Genomic DNA, 24,662 nt, shown 5'->3' on the forward strand with positions numbered 1-24,662 from the left:
CCTATCTTGCCCCATTACTGTTGCCCCTATACCAGGGGCAACTTTAATAAAAATAATTAAAATAATTACAACTTTACAAAAAGAGAGAAGTTGCCGATCTTGCCCCTATACCCGGGGCAACTTCGTCAATTTCTCTCTTCTTGTAAAGTTGTAATTATTTTAATTATTTTTATTTCCAAACTGATTTTAACCAGTTCTATAGTAAGGTAACATTCCAATAGACAATATGCAAAGCTTTTTTTTCAGTTTACAGCAGTATTTATTACACAAAATTTAAGTAAAGCTTAACATGCCGATCTTGCCCCGATCTCCCCTAATTAATGCAAAATATAATGATAAAATTACAATACCGATTATAAATTAGTTATAAAGTGACATAAAAAGTTAATGTAACGTGATATTACATATGAGTACAATATTAAAATTTGTTTGTAAATTTACGTAGTAAATAAAACTGATAATATTAATATTTAGCTTATATAGTAAATCAATGTATTTACAAAATCGTTATGAATTATGTACCTAGTAAATAAAGGTTTTATAATAATAATTCATTGTACAATAGAAATATTTTTAAAAAGTTTATGTAAACTATAGATGAATAAGCGAAAGTTAAGCATACAATATTGTACAAAATAAAATAAAATGAAAAGTTTGTGATTTTTGGATACTTCATAATAATCTGTTAATACGTTAATGTAAAATTAATCTACGAAATCTGAACAATTAAAAAGAATTTTAAACCTAACGAATATTTGACATTCATGAAAACAGAAAAACAAAAGAATACGACGTATATATAAATGTAACAATATAGACGTGCTAGTCATCTATCTAACACCTTTAACGGAAACAGTTTTGAAATAAACTGACTTTACTTCCTACTTTTTCTTCGCCTCAGAAATTCGTATTTGGTTAAACGATTCAGGCTTACCGCTCTTATGGGTTACATATCTGATTTCCTCATTTATCTATCTAACCCCCTTGTTGAGATTCCGGAAAGACAAACGGATAGGCAAGCTAACGTACAGTGGAACGGACAACAATGTAAATTTATAGTTCTAGAAATTTTGTAAGTAAGTAATTCATTGTTGTTTGCAAATTTTCTCAATGAAATTTTCAATGAATTTAAAATTTCGATTCCTTAATACTGTTTACATTCTAAAATAAGGAGGATAGTTTTCGCTTATGCAAAACATAAAAAAGAAATTAGAATGAAAAACGCATCAAAGAAATGAAGTATTAGATTTTATGTAATTTCGAAATTGAATACGAAAAATAACAACAGAAACTTTATACTAAACTTCACTGAAATGTTCACTAAAACAAATTAATGAACTAAAATTTGCTTATTTTAGTTTATTAATTTTCGTGAAAGCAAATTTTATACAAATAGTTAAATAACAATGATATACGTTAAGACAACAGAAAAACGGTATGGAACCTAAAACCCTGAAACGCATATTAGCAAGTGACTGTAAAAGAAAACACAGTGCTGAATAAATTAAATGTATTTGACGTTTGCACACTTTTAGGAATATTTTGATAACTAAAGTGTAAAACACACTAAGATGAGCTCATACTGAATATATGCATTATCCATACTCTTCAGATATAGGATGACAAATTTTACGAAAAAAAGCAAAATATGCATTTATATAATTTAATATACTGACTACAACATAATGTTGTGAATAACGAGCAAGTAAACATTTCATACGATATATATACAATATATTAGAATAATTATATAACACATTACATCAATTTTTTACATAATAGCAGCATTCATGATTAGGTTAATGTGTAACAACTGTAAAAATGACAAAGTTTTAAAAAACTTGTAATTAAATAAAATGTTGGCAACCATTAAACTCAGTAAATTTCTTAATTATTAATTCCAACACAAAGGAAATGATTGACGTTGCATAGCCTACACCGAGCAAAATAAAAGCACTGGTTACATCTTCAATTGAGAGTGCACGAACAGTTTCCTTTGCAAAGAATTTGAAGTCAATCGATGCATCATTTTTAATTTTTATGATGATTCCAGTATCGACCATTCTTCTCAAACTGAAAATATAAATTTTTAATAACACAAAGTCCATATGAAAAGGTATGTACTATTTTCTTTCATTATTTATAATTTGAAAGCAATACCTAGACCAGGGGTGGCCAACCTTTTGCATACCGTGCGCCAATTTTTTGACAGACGAGTTCAGATGCGCCATATAACTCGAACACTTTTTATACAATCACGTTCAATGTTAGGGGTTGATAAATAGAGATAAGTATAAATCTGCTTTGCTTAGGAGAGAAAAAGGAATAACTTTCTTACGCAGTTGAATTAATTAATTTATGACAGTTTATTGAAGCACCAATTTACAATAACAACAATAATCTCCTGTACGAGAGGGCTATTGCTTCATGATGGTGCTATTGCTGCCAGAGTCTCGTTTGGTGAAGATTACTCTGCACCACAATTATTGGCACTGAGAACGAGATCAGCTTGGAATAACTTTAATCACAGTAAATGTTTTCGGCCATTTACACGCCTGTAAACTGATCGGAAATAAAGATCGCGAGACTCAAAATACGTGCATTCACTAGAACACTCATTTTATCTGCAAAATAGACTGTAACGAATTGTGCAACAAATGAACTTGCCATGACAGACTATAAAAAATTTATTTTTTATATAATATTCTTAATCGCAAATAAGCCAAATCTGGCAATTTTGCTCAGAACTAACTGAAGCGCCACTTGTAATCGCCCAATGCGCCACGTTTTGGCCACCCCTGTCCTAAACAGTTATCAAGCTTTAAAATGGAACGAGCAATTATATATCGTGATATCGTCAAAATACCTGGCTGCAAGTTTTAATATCATTCTTAATTTATTCAATTTAAAATTTATGTTGGTAAATTGTATTTGGTCTCGGAAAAGTATTTCCAGACTAAATACAGTTTACCGCATACCAAAGATGAAATGTTTCACATTATAATAATTAAAAATAAACCGCATTCTTGCAATGGGCACTATATACTATTGACAAGTTTTTTGTTTTCAGGTGCTTCGATCGCTCAATTAGTTCAATCACTCACCCCACTGCAGTTAACAGTTTGCATCCAAAGTTAATTACAATAGATATAACACTAAAGATCACAACCCTGTATCCATTTTGACAAACTCCTGAATTATTCTATTTATAAATATAAGTTTTTAAAAATATTTATAAAATTTTTAGTGTTTTCTATGGACTGTATTGAAACCCTAATTCACGAAAATCAGCCTTATAAATAATACAGTTCTGAATTGTTGCCAGAATAGCAAGATCCACGCAACACAAAGCATCATTCAACAACGAATGTCGTGGAAAATGCTTTTTTCCGAACAATATTGTAATGGCGCTAAAGAAGATTTTAAAATTAAATTAAGTAAAAAATACTTAATATTAATAATATAATAATAATAATAATTTATAGTATTAATTGTAATAACAAAAAATGGGGCCTTATTAGAATTCAATAAGCCCTAGGTCCCGAGAAACCTAGATCCGCTCCTGTATGAATACCGAATTTGAAAGATAGTTGCAAAAATATATAATTATATATTTATATAGAATATATAAATATATAAACACCTTTGTAAATATACACATTTTACATACATGCAAATACATTTACACCATTCAAAAATTAATTTGTTCTTACTTACATTTTGTTGAATTCATTTTTAAATATAAATCCTTTCCTTAAGGGGAATCCAAAGTAATGAGGAAACTTACGATCAATAGAAAATATGAAGTTGTGTTCTCCAATTAATTTGCTTGCATAATCTGCCATAATAAATGAACTAATATAAGCGTACTTTTTACTTAATACACGTTTCATCCCTTGTTCGACAGTATCGTAGCTATTTTCAGGATGCATTTTAATGTAATCGGCTAATACTTGGAACTCGGCACTATTTTTCTTCGTATTCTGAAATAAGCAAAAATACATTTATTGTGTTATTCGCATGGATGGAAATTTTCTTATCGAAGAATCATGCTTCACGAAATTTTGTTTTATATTTATAGTTAAATACTACTACTAATAAGAATATTTGGCAATCAAACCATCGGACGAAAAGAAATGAAAGAATATTTGGATTTATAATACCTTGATATTCAAAAACCATAATCTTAAATTTAATATACAGTCGAACCCCCTATAACGCGGTAGATACGTTCCGCTTTATANGGAATTTTCTTATCGAAGAATCAAGCTTTACGAAATTTTGTTTTATATTTATAGTTAAATACTACTACTAATAAGAATATTTGGCAATCAAACCATCGGACGAAAAGAAATGAAAGAATATTTGGATTTATAATACCTTGATATTCAAAAACCATAATCTTAAATTTAATATACAGTCGAACCCCCTATAACGCGGTAGATACGTTCCGCTTTATAAGAATTTCGCGTTGTAGGAATCCTCAAATACATGAGCCAATCACAGCCCAGAACGTGTGCAGTTTACTGACTACGGCTGTTTGAAACGTTATCTTCCATAGAATTAATGGATTGTAGACTAATTTCACTCAACATTTTCAAAACACGTACAATTTTTTGGGAATAATCTGTATAAACTTTGCTATAAACAAAAAATTGTAGGATTACATACCGAGTGTGCACCGTTCGACGACGCCATTGCTTTAGCTTGTTTTCGTCGCGGAGCAGCGCAACAAACGGTAGTCGCGGTTTCTGATAAGTTACGTTACTGCGAAAAATTCGTTGAACTTTGGAGACATCATTAATAGAAATAATTTTTATGACCGTTGAATAAGAAATGTTTCTTTTCACAACAAATGTATAAAATTACAGTACCGTGTTAGACTTACAGTGCTTAATCTAGGCCTATATACTGTACAGACGATAGTAAACTCAACTTACCCGCTTTAATTCTCTGTAGCGTGTAAGTAGTTCGGCTGCTCGTCTACTATTGGTCCAGATTCGACCAATCCTGTCGCGACACGAATTGGCGATGACGTTTTACCACATTTTACAAATCTCTTTTAGCGTCTTTATACAAATACGGTTGCAATTTTTTAGCCGCGATATACGAATCCGCATTATATGGACCTGCGTTATAGGGGGTCTATTGTATAAGATTAATTCAGACGAATTGTCTTAACTTAGTAAAACAAAATGTTTGAAAAGTTTACAAACGACCTCTCAGCTAAACAGATGGGTAAATACGTGGTTATAATTATTTTAATAAATAAATAAATTTTTGTTTTAAAACTATGATACTCGTGGCGTAGTAAACACTAGTATTGTGTATTATTCCAAAGACACATGGCAAATTTTCCATCAAATTTTTTTATTAGTTGACTCAACTAATAAAGGAATTTGATGGAAAATTTGCCATGTGTCTTTGGAATAAAACACAATACTAGTTTCAAATGCATGATGAACTCAGAATACAAGGATTCAGGAAAAAAGGTATACTTCTATGGTGCGTGAAAAGGAAGAATTGATAGACTCAAAAATTTAATTAATTTTTTGTAAATAGTCTGAACTTCTAATTTATAATTTGGCACAATACTTGTGTTTACTACGCTACAAATATAAAACAGGACACGGTTTCAAAAAGAAAATCAACTATGATACTCATTTATATAACCTATAAAGTGAATTGAAATTTCTAACACAGTCCATCAGGATTATGATTTTTTTATCATTCAGGATTTAGACGTATTCTCACTGGAGATAGAACATGGGTGTCGCTTATGATGCCTAAATCATCGACAGTCAATAGAGTAGGAAAACAATTCATTTCCAAAAAAGAAGCCAAATTTATAGCGTTCCTTCGAATGCTCATGTGCAAACTAAAGAGAAGGACTTTATGTATGCATGAGTGTTTTTTGCCGCCAGCAAAGCATTCAACGTCAATACTGATATTTAGGAAACTGCGTCGTATAATATAGAATAAGCCACTTAACATGTGGAAGCAGGGAACTGTTTTTATTCGTGACAATGTTTGGCTCCACACAACGAATGCAACACATGAACTTCTTACATGTTTCTGCAGGGAACAATTTCTTCATCGCCTGTAGTCAAGACTTTGTAACTACAGTAGAGCGTCGTTTATCCGAAAGCTGGTTATCCGAAACGTCCGTTATCCGAAAGCATTCCAGTCGGCAAATTTAAATTTTTGCTAGTGCTGTGCCGTTGCAATCTTCGGCAATTTCTCGGGCTACTCAAATATTTTACGTTTTTATACTAAATTAACATCTGAAGTATAATTTTTTATTGTTTTTATATTTTTCAATAAATTTATTTTGTTTCTACAAAATAAAAAAATAATTTTTAACGATACTTCGAGTCTTTCGTCGATGTTAAGCCTAACGAGTCTTCGTTAGGCTTAACATCGACGAAAATTCAACGCGAAGCGACACGCAACGGATAAAAATTTCAACACGGGATAAATGAATATATTTTTTCGTACATGATTCGTTATCCGAAAAATAAGTTATCCGAACCACCCCAGTCCCCAATTGATTCGGATAAACGACGCTCTACTGTAGTGACTTTCATTTTTTTTTCGCAATTAATATCATTTCTTCGCGATCAGCCAAAATAAAAAAAAATAGTCAACGAATTTAAAGATACTAGTTACTGTGTGGTTTGCATCTCAGGCGGAAGAGTCTATAATGCGGAAATACAACTCGCCTTCTGATACGATACTGCTTTAACAGTGACAGACAGACTATAAAGGGACATGAGTCAGGTTTTATCGATTTTGAGTTTATTGTAGTTAAGTCATCTTTAAACATAATGTACTTTTATGTTTATTATTCCAACCTCTCAGACAAATTAATTCAAATTATTTTCATGTGCATATGCACGAACCACTGGAAAACACTATAAAAAATAAAGGCTAAGGTTTTATTAGATTACAAAAATATATTGATACTTTTTACTTTCTTGCAGTCCAATTATCCTACCGTTTAAAACTTACAATTATCAAAAATAAAAAACATTTAATTTCTTATTTATTATGTATTAATTTATGTAAAATACGGCCAATTTTCAACTATAACGTTAACATTCTGGTATTAAAATGGTATTAAAATAATATAATTTAGTTTCTAAGTGAAAAATAAATCAAGAAATTCTGTTACAATTAATTGACTTTCATATAAAAATATTTAAATACATTACCAGAAGAAAGATTTCCATAGCAGAATTAGTTAAAGTTCCGCAAGTATATTCTTTTTTCTGCACAGCTATTGATAATTCTTCGAAAGTTCTTGGTATTGTTTCGTAAATCGGACATGTCAAGAATGAAAATAAAACTGCTGCGTATGCACACGACAAAACCGATACAGAAGACAGCCATGCTGCTATTATAATCTTGGTAGAAAGTTTTTTGAATGCAGTTATATTTGCTCCTAAATAGACATAAAATTTAAAATTCGATGTAAACTATGATGTTGTATTTTATTACATATAATTGATTTTAGATTTACTGTGTAATTGACCATTACGGAAATAGAAAATTTAGAGTTGCAAAATAAATATTGCACATTTTTATTTACACGTTTAATGACAAGAAATTTTCTTTATCATTCATACTGTACTTACCTTTCGGCATTATGCAGATGAAAACCACAAATTATAATATTGTACGATTTTTATAGACTGAGGGGATCAAATTGTCCTGTTCGTTCAGACTACCGCACTGAGTTTCTAGATTGAGACAAGAGTAAATCGCCAAAATTGATCATAGAAATCTCCAAAATTTTATTTATATTCGATATTCGTAATGTAACGCTATGATGAGTGTCTGAATACATATTTTGTTGTTATTTCCTGTTAAAAGTGAGACATTTCGAACAAACTCGATATACGAGACATTGTATCAAAAACCAGGATTTTTCCCGGATAATCGGAACGAATGGGAAACTTTAACGTAAAGAAAACACTATTGTTTCACAGAGCCATAGACAGTAGCGTGTAAGCTACTTCAGAGGTTACATAATTGTTTATTATTAGTTGCCTATTTCTGTGAATTTTTTTTCGGTTTGTGTTTTAGTAATTTTTGTAACTGACAATCAATGAGACTGATAAGCTTGATAATCTTTAGCAAGATTGCTAAGGATTCGGTTCAAAATTTGTAAGTTTTAGTCTTTTCATCGACTCCCAATAATGTTATATCGACCCCCTTTGATGACCCCTGATCTATAGTCTAGGAAATACGGCAAAAATTCACAAAAGTTCTTATTTCTGTAATCTTGCAAAGTGCTTTATTAAGCACTACAAAAATACATAAAATTTTCTGAAAAAGAATTTCATATAACGTATTAACACTTAAAAATAATATAGAATAAACAGTTTACAATGTTCCCGATACAATCGGCATGCTGAAGTAACAATTTAATAACTAAATGTACAGTACCTAAAAGAAGATAGTGTGTATCTCCAATAGTGTCAGACTTAATGACGATTTTACTCGTACTTAGCATTTACAACTTTTTACAAAACTCATCACTTTTTTTTCAAAATCAAGCTATATGCTATTATATAATAGTTATAAAATATAAAAATTATAAGAATAGACTACGACACACTATGAATTCAATTTGACTGATGGAATACGGTGACTCAAGCGTGTGCAATCTTCAAAAAAAGTTCACAAAAAACTACTGTTTTATAGGAAACTTCCTTATTCTGCCTTGAAATACGTGAAAAAACTTGAAATTTCCTATGCAGCCAGCTTTTACATGATTCACAATTAGGAAATTTCACAACGGAGCGGTCAGCCAAAATGTATACGATAATTCGATCATGAATATTTAATTATGGATACAATCAGAGCGGTAGGTTAATATTCTAGTTACTTCGGCTATCAAACTAGAATTTTATATATTATATAAAATTACCTCGTTCTGTCAATATTTGAATGAGGATCCAGAAAATTCTATCTATAGTCCATATTCTTTTATTTTCTTGAATATAAATTGCAATTCCTATCATCAAAATTGACGAAAGAATCGAAATCCACACCTACAATTTAGATATAATTAGAAAACTTATGTATTGTTCATATTCAAAAAAATCCAAACATTAATACTTGATGATTAGAAAAATTTGCTAAGCAATTTAATTAATATACTAAAATTTATACTTACATTAACAGAAAATGGTTTTATTACTGTTGTAAGTTTTGAAGCTTTTTCTGAAGGAGAAACAACAAACAGCAGATTTGATGAAAGTACAGGAACTAGGTAGTCAATTACTTGAAATCTGTCATATCCAATGTACGTATATGGTAAACCAATATCGACTTCCTTTTGAAAAATTATAACATTTTATTTTATATCATTTTTATTTCTCTTTGCATATGTATTTTATCTTACCTTTCGTTGAACTTTTCCAATTAAACCGTTCCAACTACCATTTTTTAATTTTGTACCAAAAGTTGATTCCAAAGGTTGAACAGTTTTTAATCTAAACAATAAATTTATTTGAATAAAAATATAACTTAATTGCGTTTTTGACAACGTATCAATAAATTGTATTTTCATACTTGATATTGTTTAATTTTTTAATTATCACTTGAAAAATATGAAAGAAAATACTATTTGTAATTTCATTTTTCTTATTTACTCTTGCATGAGGATTCGCCTAAAATAATAACATTATATGATAATTGAAGTATTGAATACAGAGTGTTTTAAAAATAAGACATATAGAAAAGATTCGCAGTATTCTAAATTTCTTAATGTATTTTTAAGCACTGTATTATATTATTATAGAAGACGATTGATACTTACCGGTAGCACAGCTGCACGTATAATAGTTTCATTCGTAGTCTCTAAACTGTCTAAATAAATAATTAAAATATTATAAGATAGACATTAAAAGGATTTATAGACTAATGTTTAATGAAAATTATCTCAACGCTTTCATAAAATATTCTCTACTATTAAGTTATTGTGATATTTTGAATTAATTAAAAGGACAAGAAGGGAGAACCTGACGAGGACCAGAGTAATTGAAGAATCTTCACATCGATACGAATATAAAGAATACAGAAGAACATAAAGTTTGTGAGGTAGCATGATTTTGAAACGAAGTGTATTCTCTTTCTCCGCAAATTAAGTAGTTTATCATTCTTGAAATCTTCATTTATACCTTACCTGGTTTATTGAATGTTCTTTATAAAATGGCCTCCTTATTGACTGAATTGAATGATTACTTTTTCACAAAACTTAACGCCTTTTCTTATTCAAAATAAATAGATGTAACTACGTGATAGTCCGCGAATTGACTATCTAGTGTCAACATCCTTACAGGGGATCTAGGCTTCGCCGTCTATATCCTTCTTTATACACTCTTTAGGCCATCCACTGACTTGGATGACAGATCTCACGACCTGTGCCGAATAACTGGTATATCAGCTTCTGCTTGACTTGGTACCCCAGCGAAATCCTACATTATAATATTTTATTTAATTTATTTTATCTTAGAGCTAGTTAATTTACTTATTTGAAATTACTTTAAAACATTAAGAATGAAGTTCACAAAGAGACCAACCATAGTACATGTATTGTGTAAACATAAGTGAAAATTTTCCTACTGCGTTTTTCTGATATTAAAATTAACGTACTGTACTGAATGTCTAAAACTGTATAAAATGGATTTATGTAAATTATCAGACTGAAAACACAGAGGCACCTACCAAAAAATTATTTTTTTATTAAAGACATAAGAAAGTAAGAAAGACTGTCGTTTTTATTTTCCACACATATTACTGGTTGCAAGTAATTCATTGTACAAACACAAGTAGTCCTTATTCAGAACAGTGAATTTAAGATACGTGAAGAATCACGTGAATAATGTAAGAAAGTAACATGGAAGAGATTTTTTTTTGAAGAAACAATTGGTATCGAAAGGTTTATTTACTTCTATACTTTATTTAATTTGTACTTTCATCATAAACTTTTATGTAAAAAAGTTTTTGATAGGACTTTTTAATATTTTATTTCCAGTCCCACGTTACGTCGCCACACTCATTGTTGGCCTAACTAAAACTTATACTGAGCTTAGAAAAAAACTGTTATAGGGAAACTAAAAGTCAAAATACATAATAATTTATAAAAAGAAATTCGCTACGTATTCTTATCTTTACTGAATTCTTAGAATTAATTATTCAGTAATATTTCATTACGAATAGAAAAAAAGATTTAATGTAAAACTTGAAAACATTCATACCTTGAACTTTAAAGGAACAAATAAACAATGTCGAAAGAATAAATTGAAAAATTTTCACATACATAGAAAACAGCATCATCATTTTTTGATCAGAAAAATCGCACCAGAATAACAGGAAGTCGTTTCTTTTCATGAGACATTGAAGTTTCTCTATTAATTTTTTATACCGCAGACTACTGCACGATACCTTGTAATAATATATTCATTTTAATTTAGAACATGACGTTGATATATTATCAAGCAACAACGTAAAATTAAAAGTTGTTTTAGCTCGCAGCGTGAAAGCACTAAAAAGCACGAAAGTAAACAAATAATCGACTTAACTTCTCGCATAAAATGAATTCTATACTTAATTTAACAACAACACCTTCTAAAAAGCAATACTTTTTACATAAAAAATAAAAACATAAGAAACATTTTTTATCTCTTGTTTTGTTCGAGCTAATATCATTAAATATAAGTTAATATATGATGTTTGATGAATAATTTTACAAATAGTTAAATAAAAGTTGATTACTAACAAGTTATAGATGTTTCGACGCAGCGGCATATTAAACAGCTTTATTTAGCTAAATATATGTGTTATTAAATTTATCAATAAAAAAGCAATTTTCGTCTATTAACGCGTGGAAATACAGAATGGAGACGGCCAAATGAGTTTCACATAAACATAAAAGTAGAGGTCTACGGTTTCAAAAAGTGCCACAGTCTTAGGGAAGATTTTAAATGACATTTACTATGGAACAGCTGTTGAAAATCTCCCATAGAACTGTGGCTGTTCTTTAGAATCGTATAACTCTATTCAAATTGCGTATAAAAAAGCGTGAATTCTTCTAAAGTAGGGCATCCATTGAGGTGTTGTTATTTTCGTTAGTGTAGTTGCTCTATAGCAGATCTCAATAAGTTATCAAAAACTTTATTCACTGAATACATTAATACTATCCAACCAACAAGACGTAAAATATTAGCCAATTTATTAAATACTTTTTCAAATTTAAATTGTGTTTTCATAGGATATACTAATGTATAAGTTGAAAATGATTCCTCTGAAATTACTAATAAACTTTCCTGTTGACGTTAATTAATGCAGCTACAATATGGACAGATATAATGTGTGCATGTTTATGTTAATTTTCTCTACAATAAAACTTATTTTGCCTTTTGCCACTACACTGCAATACTGATACAGTTATTTTAAATAGTTATATTTATTACCGACATGATTTTACTTACATGTGTAAACTTTCAAATACAAAATGTAAAAATAAAATATACTGTAATAATTTACCATTATCGTTGTCTCGAAAGGCAAATATGACAGAGTTCCAAAAGAGTATTCATGATTTTTACCTGCGTTTAAGAGTTCTTCAATTGTTCTCGGAACTTCTTTTATAAGCGTGATAAGTCATATCGGAAAAAAGGACACTACTGTATTCCAATATAAGAACGAGAGTACCCAATTTCCAATAATAATTCTCGATACAAGACATTTTTCTTGATTTATTTCACTTCCTAAAGGAAATTAATTTCGAAAATTTTATTAAAAATAACAGAGAAGATATGGAATGTGCAATAATGCATTTTTTGTATCTTATGTTACTTTTTATAATTTTGTCATAGCATATTCGTTGTACATTTGTAACGGTTTACAGAGAATAAGTTTCAACTCTATGCAATAACAGACATTGTATTTTCTGGAAAAATTTTAGTCGGTTATCTGATAACAGTTACGTAAAAATTGTGTATCGATAAACAATAATATTTTAAATATAGGCCTATATGAAGAAGATACGCATCGATATTAGAGCCGTATTGCTTGAGAACTTCACAATCTATTTTTGACGTTTTGCTCGTTTTTGGAAAGTGTAAAAGAGAAAATTTTCTACTACAAATCCATATAACAATTTACTTCTATATCTTGTTAACATTTCTTTTAGCACAATAGAAGTGTCTTGTAATAATGTATTTCTTCTTTGATTTTCCTGTCTACGCCAATAATTTTACAGAATGAAATTTATTGTTTACATGATCACTTAATGTTAGATTTTAATCATGTACAATATATTTAATTTTTGTACAATTACTATAAGAATTAAATTTCATTAATCCGTTGAAGGTGCAATTATACTTATGTATATATGACAAAAATAATTTTTGTTTTCACACGATGAGTCATTTGCAATTTCTTGCGAAAAAGTAATTTAATCTGAACATTTCGCGTTTTTATCAAATATAAAATTTATAGTTAAAACGACTATTTGAAATGTTAAAAATATCTTTGTTAGTATATTTCATGAATTCGAACTTGCATTTTTTACGTCTTGTCTTCAATTTCAAGTAACTAACTCCCATCTCGAGATACAGAATAGATCGACAATAGACGGACAGACAGTCCGACGACAGTGGAAATTTCTAGATATATAATCTGTCTTTCTGCTCGCAGACAGCCAACAGATGACAGTAGAAACGTATAGGTATTCAATTTGTAATCTGCAGCCCAATAATCTCATTAATATAACTTAAGTATAATTAGCATACTAACTGTTACAGATAATATTTATAAATTATAGTGGAACCTCTCTATAACGGAACCTGTATATAGCGGAAAGTTGTCTACTACGAAGAGTTGTTCGGTCCTTTTCGGTTTTGTTATAGAAAGAATTAACTATATATTGAAAACTGAACAAATTAAGTCAAGAACAAACCACTTGACAAAAATAGCTTACTATTGCCACGACACATATTAATTAATAATCCCTATACATTGAAATAATACCTTTAGGTTTTCTTTTTTGTAGACTTATTAAAGTTGTTTCAGTCTTAAAATGTAAAATATTGACGGTGTTTTTAATTTATCGCATACTTTTTTGATGTTATAACAGCTGAAACAAGATGAATAATAATTAGAAATATTCTATATTACATTTTAGAAAAAGTAAAATTCAATAAATTGAACGGAAAACGCAATATTTGGTCGATTTTACATTGGGAAGTTTATGATTGATTGCAAACCCCACGCACTATTTTTTCCATTTGGCCAATTCAGGCTGCATATTTATTAAAACAATTGCCTACTTGTCTTATGGAAAATGGTTCCAAACATTATTTTTATGATTGCATACCAATTGATCGTGAACGACTAGAGATAAAATTACTACTAGATCAACTAGGAATTAACTCGCCCTGCCAATTATCAGTCATATGGACATCTCTTGAAGTTTATAATGCCTTTACTAGACTTGCTTAAAGTATTACTAAAATAACACATCAAATAATATAACGCTAAAACTACATGCACAATTTCATCAACTTGTCTACGATCTGTCTGAACGATAATATTTCAATTGAATGATCGTGTGTCTGGACATGTTCCACGTTTTCTGTGAAAATTTGTGTTCTTCAAATTGATTGGCCTTGTGCATTTGCCAACTATATACGAGAATAACATTTCCAACTCACAGGGAGTGTGATTTGAAAATGAGGAGCAAATGACTAGTGCCAATCTTCGTTCAGTTATGTTTTGATCATTATTAACTAGTGTCTGTAAACCATCTTTCGGCAGTGTTGTCCTAATGAAAGTGCTCTGCTTTTCTATGCGTCAATCATCATTGGCGTTCATTGTCCTAATCGCAGTGCCTTGGATGTACTGTACTAATGAAAATACCGTGAGACTGTACTCAAGTTTAAGGCTATGTGCTGTAGGTAAGTATTGTACCTTATTGAATAATATCTACAGAGTTTGCACTACTCTCAATAGTTTGCATCCTGGAAGCAATACTACAACCTTGTTGTATGTGATATGCAACAAGTGTTCTGATCATCATGGTCTGATTATGTGTGAACCATCTTTCAATGATGTTCTAATGGAAGTGCTACGATATCTTCAAAGTGCTTGTAAAAAAAAAACTTCTACACATTTTCTACGAGGGATGATGCTGTTCTTCATGTGCTGTACCCTGTGCGTTGATTGTTATCATATCTGTGTATTTAGTGCCTGGAAGTGCTGTGTCAATGGTATCTTGTGATATCTCAGACGTGCATTCGAATCGTCCTGCGCTACAGAGGTGATTTGTTACTTATAAATTGCTTTTTAATAATACTATGTTCAAGACATCCTGCTTTAGGTATCTGTTGTTGCTTAACAACATTGCATCTTGAAGCGGCAACAACATACCTCAATCTAATTTCTAACTACTAAGGCTGAGAATTATGTTATTGAGACCTGAAACAGTTATTTCTGTTCACATTTTTAATCTATAAGTACTCAATCACCAAGATATTTATTAATTAAATACATATTAATCACCAAAAATATTATTNGCGGCAACAACATACCTCAATCTAATTTCTAACTACTAAGGCTGAGAATTATGTTATTGAGACCTGAAACAGTTATTTCTGTTCACATTTTTAATCTATAAGTACTCAATCACCAAGATATTTATTAATTAAATACATATTAATCAACCAAAAATATTATTAAATATCAATCGTAAATCTATTTTGTAATAACTCTATATTTATGTAAATGTTAATAGTTAAATTGTGATCGTGCTATCAACGTCTCTAAAAAAATTGTTATTTACCATTACTACAACTAAATGTTATTTAATTTTCTCTACGAATATATATTGTAACGTATTTGTATTGTTTATCTTCAGGTAATGCTCCATGTAAGGCAAGGGAAGTACTTGACAGTACATAGTAAATAAAAATGGAAGAATGAATAAATAAATGAATAAACTTGCCTCCTAACTAAGCAGCTAATACACAAGCTAGATAAACAAGCCTATAACATCATTTTTTAAAATGAAACAAGCTTTATTATTGTTTCGCGTATTTGCTGTAATAATGCCGTTTTACTGAGTACAATTCTATGTATTGATATTAATGCTGTCGAATTCTGAGTACCTTGAACATTAAAAAAACTTGTTTATATCATTAATTTCAAACAAGAACAAAGCAGAATCACTGCCGTTTAAGATCATTCAGATATGTGGGAAGAATAGATTGGCTAAACAAACCGAGAAATTCAGGTATAAATATATCAAAGTTTGTTTTGTACAATGCAGAGGTATGGTCTTATGATTGGAATATAAAATTTCATTCTATTGAATAAAACTTTATTAAATATTCACACAGCTTTGGCCGTTGTGTTTCGTGTTATATCACAGCGTTAGAGTTGGTATATGTTTTTTATATCTTAATTTTATTAAGTGGGTGTTGAAATGGTTGGATAGATTAAAAACTAAATCTTCTCTTGTTCGAGCTTGTAGGACTTTTCTAGTTAACATTAACTTCAGCTTGAGAAATACAATGCAATGACTTTCTACTATATGTTATTGTATTTAATTTTTATTGTAATTTAACAATTACTTAACTCTTTGGTTGTTTATAATATAACTCGATGAAGAATTTACTTCACATCAAATTCAATTATTGCTTTAAAAATAAACAATTATAAATCGGATATTTATTAAAATAAATGAAAATTAAAATGTTTTATAAAATCTTGTTACAGTTTTCACATAAAATACACATTGGGAGACATACACTTCTTTACCGTTGAAGCGTAAACCATTCTGGAACCTTTCTTAATCAACTACAATTGTATAATGCACAACAAGGTACAAAGAGCTTCGCTGAAATTGCAGACCTCGAGTTCCTGATTGAGAAAAACAACACTGTGAGTCACTGGCCCTATTCTGGTTTTAGAGACGTGAATAAACAGAAAACTGAAACCGGCCAGCTCACTTCAAAAGTCGGGTGGCCTACCGCTCTGGGGAACACGGAATTCGAATACAGACGAGTCAAAAAGCCACAAGAAGTTTTAGGCGATGTGTTCAGTCCCAGTATGTCAGGTCCTGTCTCTCATAACCCGGTCGTCTCATTATGGCCGTAGCCGAACTTGTAATTTGTTTGCTAAAGGAAGCGTTTTTTACTGCTCATATGGCGGAAAAAGGTGAAAAAAGCTCGTTAGAAAAAAGTGAACCCGCGCCACTATAGGTCTTATAGAAAAGATTAATAAAATTGTTCATATATAATTACTTATCACTTTCGTTGTTAAAGAAAATAAATGTTATAATCAAGAAAATCAGATTACGATTAAATGCATTCATTGTGAAATCTAAACAGAATTGTATTTTTTAACTTAAATGTACTTTTTGTAACTTAAATGTTTTGTACTTAAATGTAACATTCTAGGAAAATAAATGGAGATATGAATGATAGATAGCACATTATGTTTCATTCCATTATTCGTTCAAAATAACAGAGCAAACAACTACTTTGTACATTTGCTATGTGCCCCTCAATTGTTTATTTTGATAAAGATTCCCAAGAGTAGTAACAACCAGTAAACTTATCGTAGGTTTACTGGCTGTTCTTAATTGAATCTTAATTAACACTATTTATTTTATCATAACTAGTATCTATTTTTTAAGTTAACATTGGATGACCAACCTCATATCCGTGGGCGAATAATCTTAAGGAAGAATTATTGTATATGCAGTATAAATATTATTCGATAAATATAATTCAAACCTCTATTTTTGGAGAATAAAACTCATACTTTAACGTTGTTACACTTACGAAATTTTTGGTAGTTATAGTGTGTAACCCGAAACTCTGCACTAGCAGGCTTGGGTATCCGTGGAAAATTTTTCAAAGTATAAAACTTTCAGATAAACAATTACATTAATAAAGTTTTATTTATTTATTTGATACTATGACTTATCTTCAAAAAAACTTTATACTTTACAAAAAGATGGAAAAAGCTGTACAATGTCGAGTATGTAGGATAAATTACCTTAGGTAATTTGATGTCGAAATGGAGAAAACACACAGCTGCATTTCAATGCAAACATTATATAAGGTATTCTTTGTATGGCGTGTAAAAGGAAAATAATGAAAATTTAAAAGAAAGAAATTTGACACAAGTGTAATGACTAATGTCACTAATAAAAAAAGATGCTGCTGCAAAGATCTGGATGCTGCCAGAACAGTTCCGAAAATATTCGTGCATCTTGTAATATTTCAGAAACAATCTTTTATCACTGGCATCGTTTACAACGAATATTTCAGTATTTATTTTTGATATTGAGATAATCAGAAAGCTGTATAATGATAGGAAAAAACTTAAGCTTATAAAAAGAATTATATAAATAAATCAGTAGCATTGTGATAAGTCTCTGTTAACTCTACTACACAGTTTCTGAGATTCGTTCATCAACATTTATTGAGACAAGAAGTAATTATATACTGCAAAATATAAACTTTAACTTCCAATAAGGCAGAACATTTCGCACATCAGTTTTCGTTAATAATTGTTTTCGAATGAAGTATTGTTTTGCTCAATAAATAGTCATAACATTAGTCTACCAGTTAACAAAAATATATATTAAAGTATCGTAATACCTATCAACCGCTATTATGACAACGACAAGGGGCTATGATATTCCACAATGGCAAAAAAAATTCAAATTCGACTTCAATAAAAACTTTTATAAAATAGCAAATTATAAAAACAACAAAGATAAAAATAACTGTTCACATCTGCAAGTAGTTTAACTGTTATTTCTTTAAATTCTTCTTCAAATACTATCTAGAAAAGAAACAGCGAACAATACCTTGAGAAATTCACATAGATAAGAAATGACAAAATTTAGCAAACAACAGAACAAATAAAGGAATAATAATTTATTTGAACATACATTTACTGAAAACTTAGATAAAATAATCTTTAATTAATANGACTTTGAAACGTAGCGAAATGCAACGTATGTATGGATGTTGGTGTGTGCGTCATCATCTTTGAAGCTTAACTCCTGCGAAAATGTCTCAAATTTTGCAGGAAGGTTTTTTATTATCGGGATTGATGCTATTAAATTTTGGTGGTTAAAGGTCGAGAAGGTGGGGAGAGAAAGAGGGCGGTGTGACGTATCTCGAATAGAGTCGGAGTTAATGATTTTACTCGTTATTATCGCACAATTTTTATTATATTCATCCCGACTCTGAAAATTAAGCTTTTGCCATTTTATAATTAAAAATATAAAAAGTTTTTAAAATAAAATATAGTAGCAGATGGCACCACGTATAGTTTTAAATGTTGTCGGGAAAGATAAGCAACTCGTTGCTGTAGTACAACCTTATTGCAATTTCTATATCTTCATTGGAAATTATAGAAAATCATTTTCTTACATCTCAATTATTGTTTCTATGATAATCTTCTGTATAAAGTTTATAATTTTTCAAAATTTTCGTCATCTTTTTCCTTTTTCGTTAAGTAAAAACGTGGTAAAATATTTATAAAGAAATAAAAAATAATATATTTTTCTAATTATTTAAAATCATAGAAATTCTTTAATCGAGTATTGTCCAGTTGAAGAATTTTTAAGATTTATTTTAATTTTCTTCGAGCAAAGTTCTATTCTAGTAGCACTCTTCAATCTTCCATTTTGGAGTAAATTTACTTGTTACATTTACGGCTACAAAAATGCGTACGAAGCGCTTTGAGTGTAAGTACCGAGTGATTTAAAGCACGAATTGATGTCAAGATCAATTCGTTAACAGAATGATCGATTTTCGTGTAAAACAGTCAAGTTTATAGAACATATTTTGTTTGCCCTCTTTATTCAAAGTCGATCGAGGATTAAACGTGTCGAGATGTTTATATTTTCATACCTCATTTGTGTACTTTTAAATAATTAAATATTTTAGTCAATTTATACTCCGTCTGTGATTATTTAACATTAATACCGAGCATAGATTGGATATTAACTAGTTTCGAGGTTATATCGAAACTTGGTTTTACGTAGAATTACTGCAGTAACATCCAAAGAATAAGAATTAGAAATGATCGTGATTTAAAAATTAAAATTGCTGGCACAAAAGTCAGTTAATCACTGTAAAGATTTAACTCAATTTGATTCAAATTTACAATTGTATCTGAAGCGTACAAAAATAAAAGATGGTTAACTGACATTCGGGCCACTCCGTATATACTTTCTAACCACGTTATTTTCGTACATATTAACAAATATCCTTTAGTTTGATTCGTTACGAAAATGTATTTAATTTTTATAATTTACATCACTGTTAAATCTTACTAAATATTTTTATTTAGAACATGTTTTCGTCAAAAAAAGTTTATTACCAGATAAATGAATTATAGTTCATCTTGAAAAGAGGTTAAAATTGTTAATTATAACGTAATATCTAGTGAAAAATATACATATTATGGTGTAGTTCTTATGAGATTTCCTATTAAAATATATGTATAAATAGATTACTTTACTACTTTATTATACAGGATGTTTCAAAAGATATTAACAAAAACACTGAAATTACTTATTATCCAGGATTTGTCGTGGTAGGTTGTACTTTGTGTGGTTTTCCATCACTTGGAATTAGTCGAGGTTTAATTGTTTCCAGGTATATTTGAGGGTCAGACAATCCTCTAAATATGGACACCTTTCCTCGCCCCTGTTGTCACTTTGACTCATAATGGGCATCCCAGAAAGACCCTCTAAGTGTCACTGGCTTAAAATAGAATATCTCTTGACACTGTTAATTACATATCTTTCTCATATAACTTTTTGAAGCACCCTGTATTTCCATTTCCATATTTATTGCATATTTGAAATTATTATTCATTATAGAATCTAATTACATTTATTTACTTACTTAGAGAATTCAACGTTTAAAAACATTACAAAAGTATATATTACTGCTGTTCCGGTAAGATGCAATTTTTATGTACAAATTGTAAATAAAAATTGATAATGCATTTATTATCCACAAACTATGTAGATTTATCCACATGTATTACTGGACAGTAAAAAGAATATTGTAGGAGGAATCTCATTTGACTTATTAAAATTGATAGCAGAAAAATTGAAGTATATTAAGTAAGTTATTTGAAAGTTTTAATTATTTATATATAAGGGTATTGTATAAATAAAAAGAAATTAATTTATAGATTCGAAACTGTTCAACCAGTTGAATCTAACTTAGGAATGAAACTAAATAATGGCTCTTGGACTGGATTAATTGGAAGAGTACAAAGAAAAGTAAGTTAATATTTAATCGGGATATAAATATATTACAATTAGTTATTGTATTTGTTTCAGGATGTGGATATCGGCTTGCCTTACCTCTTTGTCACTTCTGATAGACTGCAGTCAGTGGATTATCTTCAAGAAGTACTTTTTGAACCTCTGACATTTGTGGTTTCTTCTCCTAAACAAGTTTCTAAATTTTCTTCTGTTATTAAGCCATACTCTTTCGAAGCAAGTATATACATTTAAATATTAAATTTAAAAATAATTGAATAACATGAAGAATGAACACGTTAAAATAGTTTCTATATTGAATTTATTTACACATCGGGCAATTAAGATTTAAACACTCATGATAACTAATTTTTCATAGACATGCTTTTTATCCTGTACAATACTTAATTACGTATGACTTGTCTTATGTTCAGCAAAAATTCAGGTCTGATGACGAAACGAGAAACTTGAAAACTTGAGTTAACATTTTTTCTAAAGTGTTCAGTAATAAGAAAGAATAAAGATAATTTTTTCAAAGATTTAAAGTGTTTAAATAACACAAAAAATTTTATAGTTTAACTATAGTTTGTAAATTAGTCATTTTATTCAGAAAGTTAATTAAGTATAATAACAAGTAAAAATTACAGTAGTAGTTCATGAATTTTTTTCTGTACAGCTATTAAATTTCGAATTTTAATTATTAATTAATTGCATTTCTTATGGCTTGAAATTAAACGAAACATCGTTTTTTTCAAATCAAGCCATAAGAAAATGGATATGTATAAACGGCATCCAGTTTTTGATTAACGTTTTCTTTTACAAATGCATTAAAAAATCTTTCAAAAAAGCCGTGTTCGACAATAGACTTTTTATGTTGTCGTCAGTGTCCGTGGTTCAGAGGTTCGACTACATTTGTTAATACCTAATTATTTTATCTATTATTATACATTTTATAATAGATTTATTAGGATCTTATAATAGTACTATTGATTTTCATTTTATTCTAATACAATAATTTTTAAAAAATTACTTTGGAAATTTATAATTTTAAAATTTTTATTAACTTTTAGACATGGACTTGCGTATTTTTTTCCGTTATATCAATTGGAATGACACTTTATTTACTTCAAAATAATACATTATCATCAATTAACAAAATTACCTGGTTTTTGTTCCATAGTTTAACATCACAAGGTAATTATTGAATATGTATGATTTTTATTTATATTCTATTTCCTTCTTCTATTATCTAAACTTGCCGTTGACAAGTAATTGTTGTTAAAGACTAAATTTTTTATTCAAACAGTTATTTTCATTTGCAACGTTTCTATACAAATGTTTTCATAAAGTATTTCTAAATTGCTTGATAATAGGAATTCATATCATTAAAGGCATAGTAAAGTTTAGTATCAAATGTTATTTTCTGTATCTTAGTATGACAGTGTAATAATACACATTGGAAATATTTAGGTGCGAATATAAATAGATTAAAGAAAACAAGTACGAGAATAACAATTGCAGCTTGGCTCTTGGGAATAACTGTCTTGGTGTCTGCTTATGGAGGTGTATTATTCTCATTTCTAACATATCCCCTGTATGAGAAAGTACCAACAACAATTGAAGAATTAATCTCTGCAGTAAAAAATGGTGAATATTCCTGCGGAACAGTGAAAAATTCAGCACTAGAACAATTCTTTATGGTAAGTATATGAATCATCGAAATTGCGAAAATAGAAATTGAGTAAAGATTATTATTGTTTAATATTCTATATGTATATTTTTATTATTGCACATAAAATATATTAGTATTTATTATACTGTATGTATTACAAAACTTTAATTGTATGGTAAATATTAATATGAAACACAATACTTATTATGTGTTTATTCTACTGTGAGTCCTCAGTTGAATTTATAATTAGCATAACAGGCATGACAATTATGGATTCTTCAGGAAAAGACATTTGAAAATGTATATATTTTTTTATTTAAATTTGACAATAATTCACTTAAATTTCTCAAAATGTTTAGATAAAAACAAAAATCAGAGTATTATAATTTCGGACACATATTCAATTTTATAATGAATAATTTTTTTTCATTCAATTATATGTATGTTTCGTGTAAAATATACTATAAGAAAAAAGTACAATTAAGTATAGTTTAATGAGACACAACCTAATGAAAGCTATCTACACAAGTTGTAAATACGTCTTACTGGTTTCAGGAAGGACAGTCAAAAACAGTGAAAATATTTGGGGATTATATGAAAAAACATCCGGATGAAAGTTTCTGTACTTTTACCGAAGGAATGGAAAAAGTTATTCGAGAGAAATATTGCCTTTTTGCTCCTTTCACTGTACTAAATATCATGCAAAAATTCATGGGAGAAAAGAACTTTGCTATTTCTACGGATTATCTTTTGTATCACGTGGGCGCGATTCCAATAAGAAAGAACTTTAAATACAAAAAAGCATTTAACAAAATGTAAGTATTATTCTGATATTTCAAATCATTTTATTATGAAATATTATTTAAAATTAATATATATCCATTATAATATTAATTATTTCATAAATCGTTTACACAATACTGAATTACATGCGCGTTGCCAAGAAAGAAAAACCGAGTCATTTCCTCTTTAAATTTAAAAAAATTACGAAAACTATTACAAAAATTACAACATTACAGAAAAAATAATAAATGAAAATTCAAATGTCGCCGACATTCAAATACTGGGGCTAGAGAAAGTACGTCATTCATCTGGTACCATTTGTAAAATTCCTCTTTGGAGGTATAGGTGTATTATCTCGATTAACGTAGGAGTTTGAATAGAAACTGGATTATAACCTAATTTATCTCCACGTTCATCTTCTCTTCCAATCTCTCTCAAAGATAAATTTGTAAATCATTACAAGTTCTGAATACAATACAATTCAATTCTAATTAAAATCAGTAATTTTTGTCCAATAAATTAAAGACTTGTATTATTTCTAATGTAAGTTAATTTTATTTATTTTTTAATGAAATAATTATAAATTTTTTCCCCTTCCTGTAAAACTCTATGAAATAATGTTTATTTTAAAAATATTNTATTGGTACACCCAACACCTGTATAACCATTTCTATTCATTACCACGATATCGATTTGTAAAATTCATACTGATATTGTACAACTTCTTTACTTTGTCATCCTACAATTTGTCAAGCGGTTTTATCATTTGTAAATTATGTTTTCATATAAAGAATTGTATATATATTTCTCAGCTATGTATAATACGGTACTGGGAATGCACCTGCAAGGTGTCTAATAAAGAATAAGTAAGTAAGTAAGTATTAT

At 29.2% G+C, this 24,662-nt stretch overlaps 1 protein-coding gene across 1 annotated transcript; it reads right to left on the reverse strand.

The window, feature by feature from the left end:
- Window positions 1-3,253: 3,253 nt before the first annotated feature.
- LOC111642190 (glutamate receptor U1-like) lies at window positions 3,254-17,737 on the reverse strand. Its single transcript, XM_023388492.1, has 7 exons — window positions 17,733-17,737; window positions 9,413-9,503; window positions 9,185-9,343; window positions 8,936-9,059; window positions 7,215-7,444; window positions 3,718-3,983; window positions 3,254-3,410 (listed from the first exon to the last, which is right to left on the reverse strand). The coding sequence occupies exons 1-7, from the start codon at window positions 17,735-17,737 to the stop codon at window positions 3,254-3,256; spliced, it is 1,032 nt and encodes a 343-aa protein (XP_023244260.1).
- Between the last annotated feature and the right edge of the window lie 6,925 nt (window positions 17,738-24,662).

The sequence above is a fragment of the Centruroides sculpturatus genome, unplaced genomic scaffold, assembly GCF_000671375.1.
Source record: "Centruroides sculpturatus isolate CEXI.00-Female unplaced genomic scaffold, Cexi_2.0 scaffold1596, whole genome shotgun sequence".
Taxonomy (NCBI): domain Eukaryota; kingdom Metazoa; phylum Arthropoda; class Arachnida; order Scorpiones; family Buthidae; genus Centruroides; species Centruroides sculpturatus.

Excerpts from the sequence above, each read along its gene's own strand:
- LOC111642190 (XM_023388492.1), bottom strand. Across the intron at positions 9,060-9,184 it reads TAAAACCATTTTCTGTTAAT|GTGTGGATTTCGATTCTTTC; the intron begins GTAAGTATAAAT and ends TCTAAATTGTAG. Across the intron at positions 3,411-3,717 it reads AAAAATGAATTCAACAAAAT|CGCCATTACAATATTGTTCG; the intron begins GTAAGTAAGAAC and ends AATCTTCTTTAG.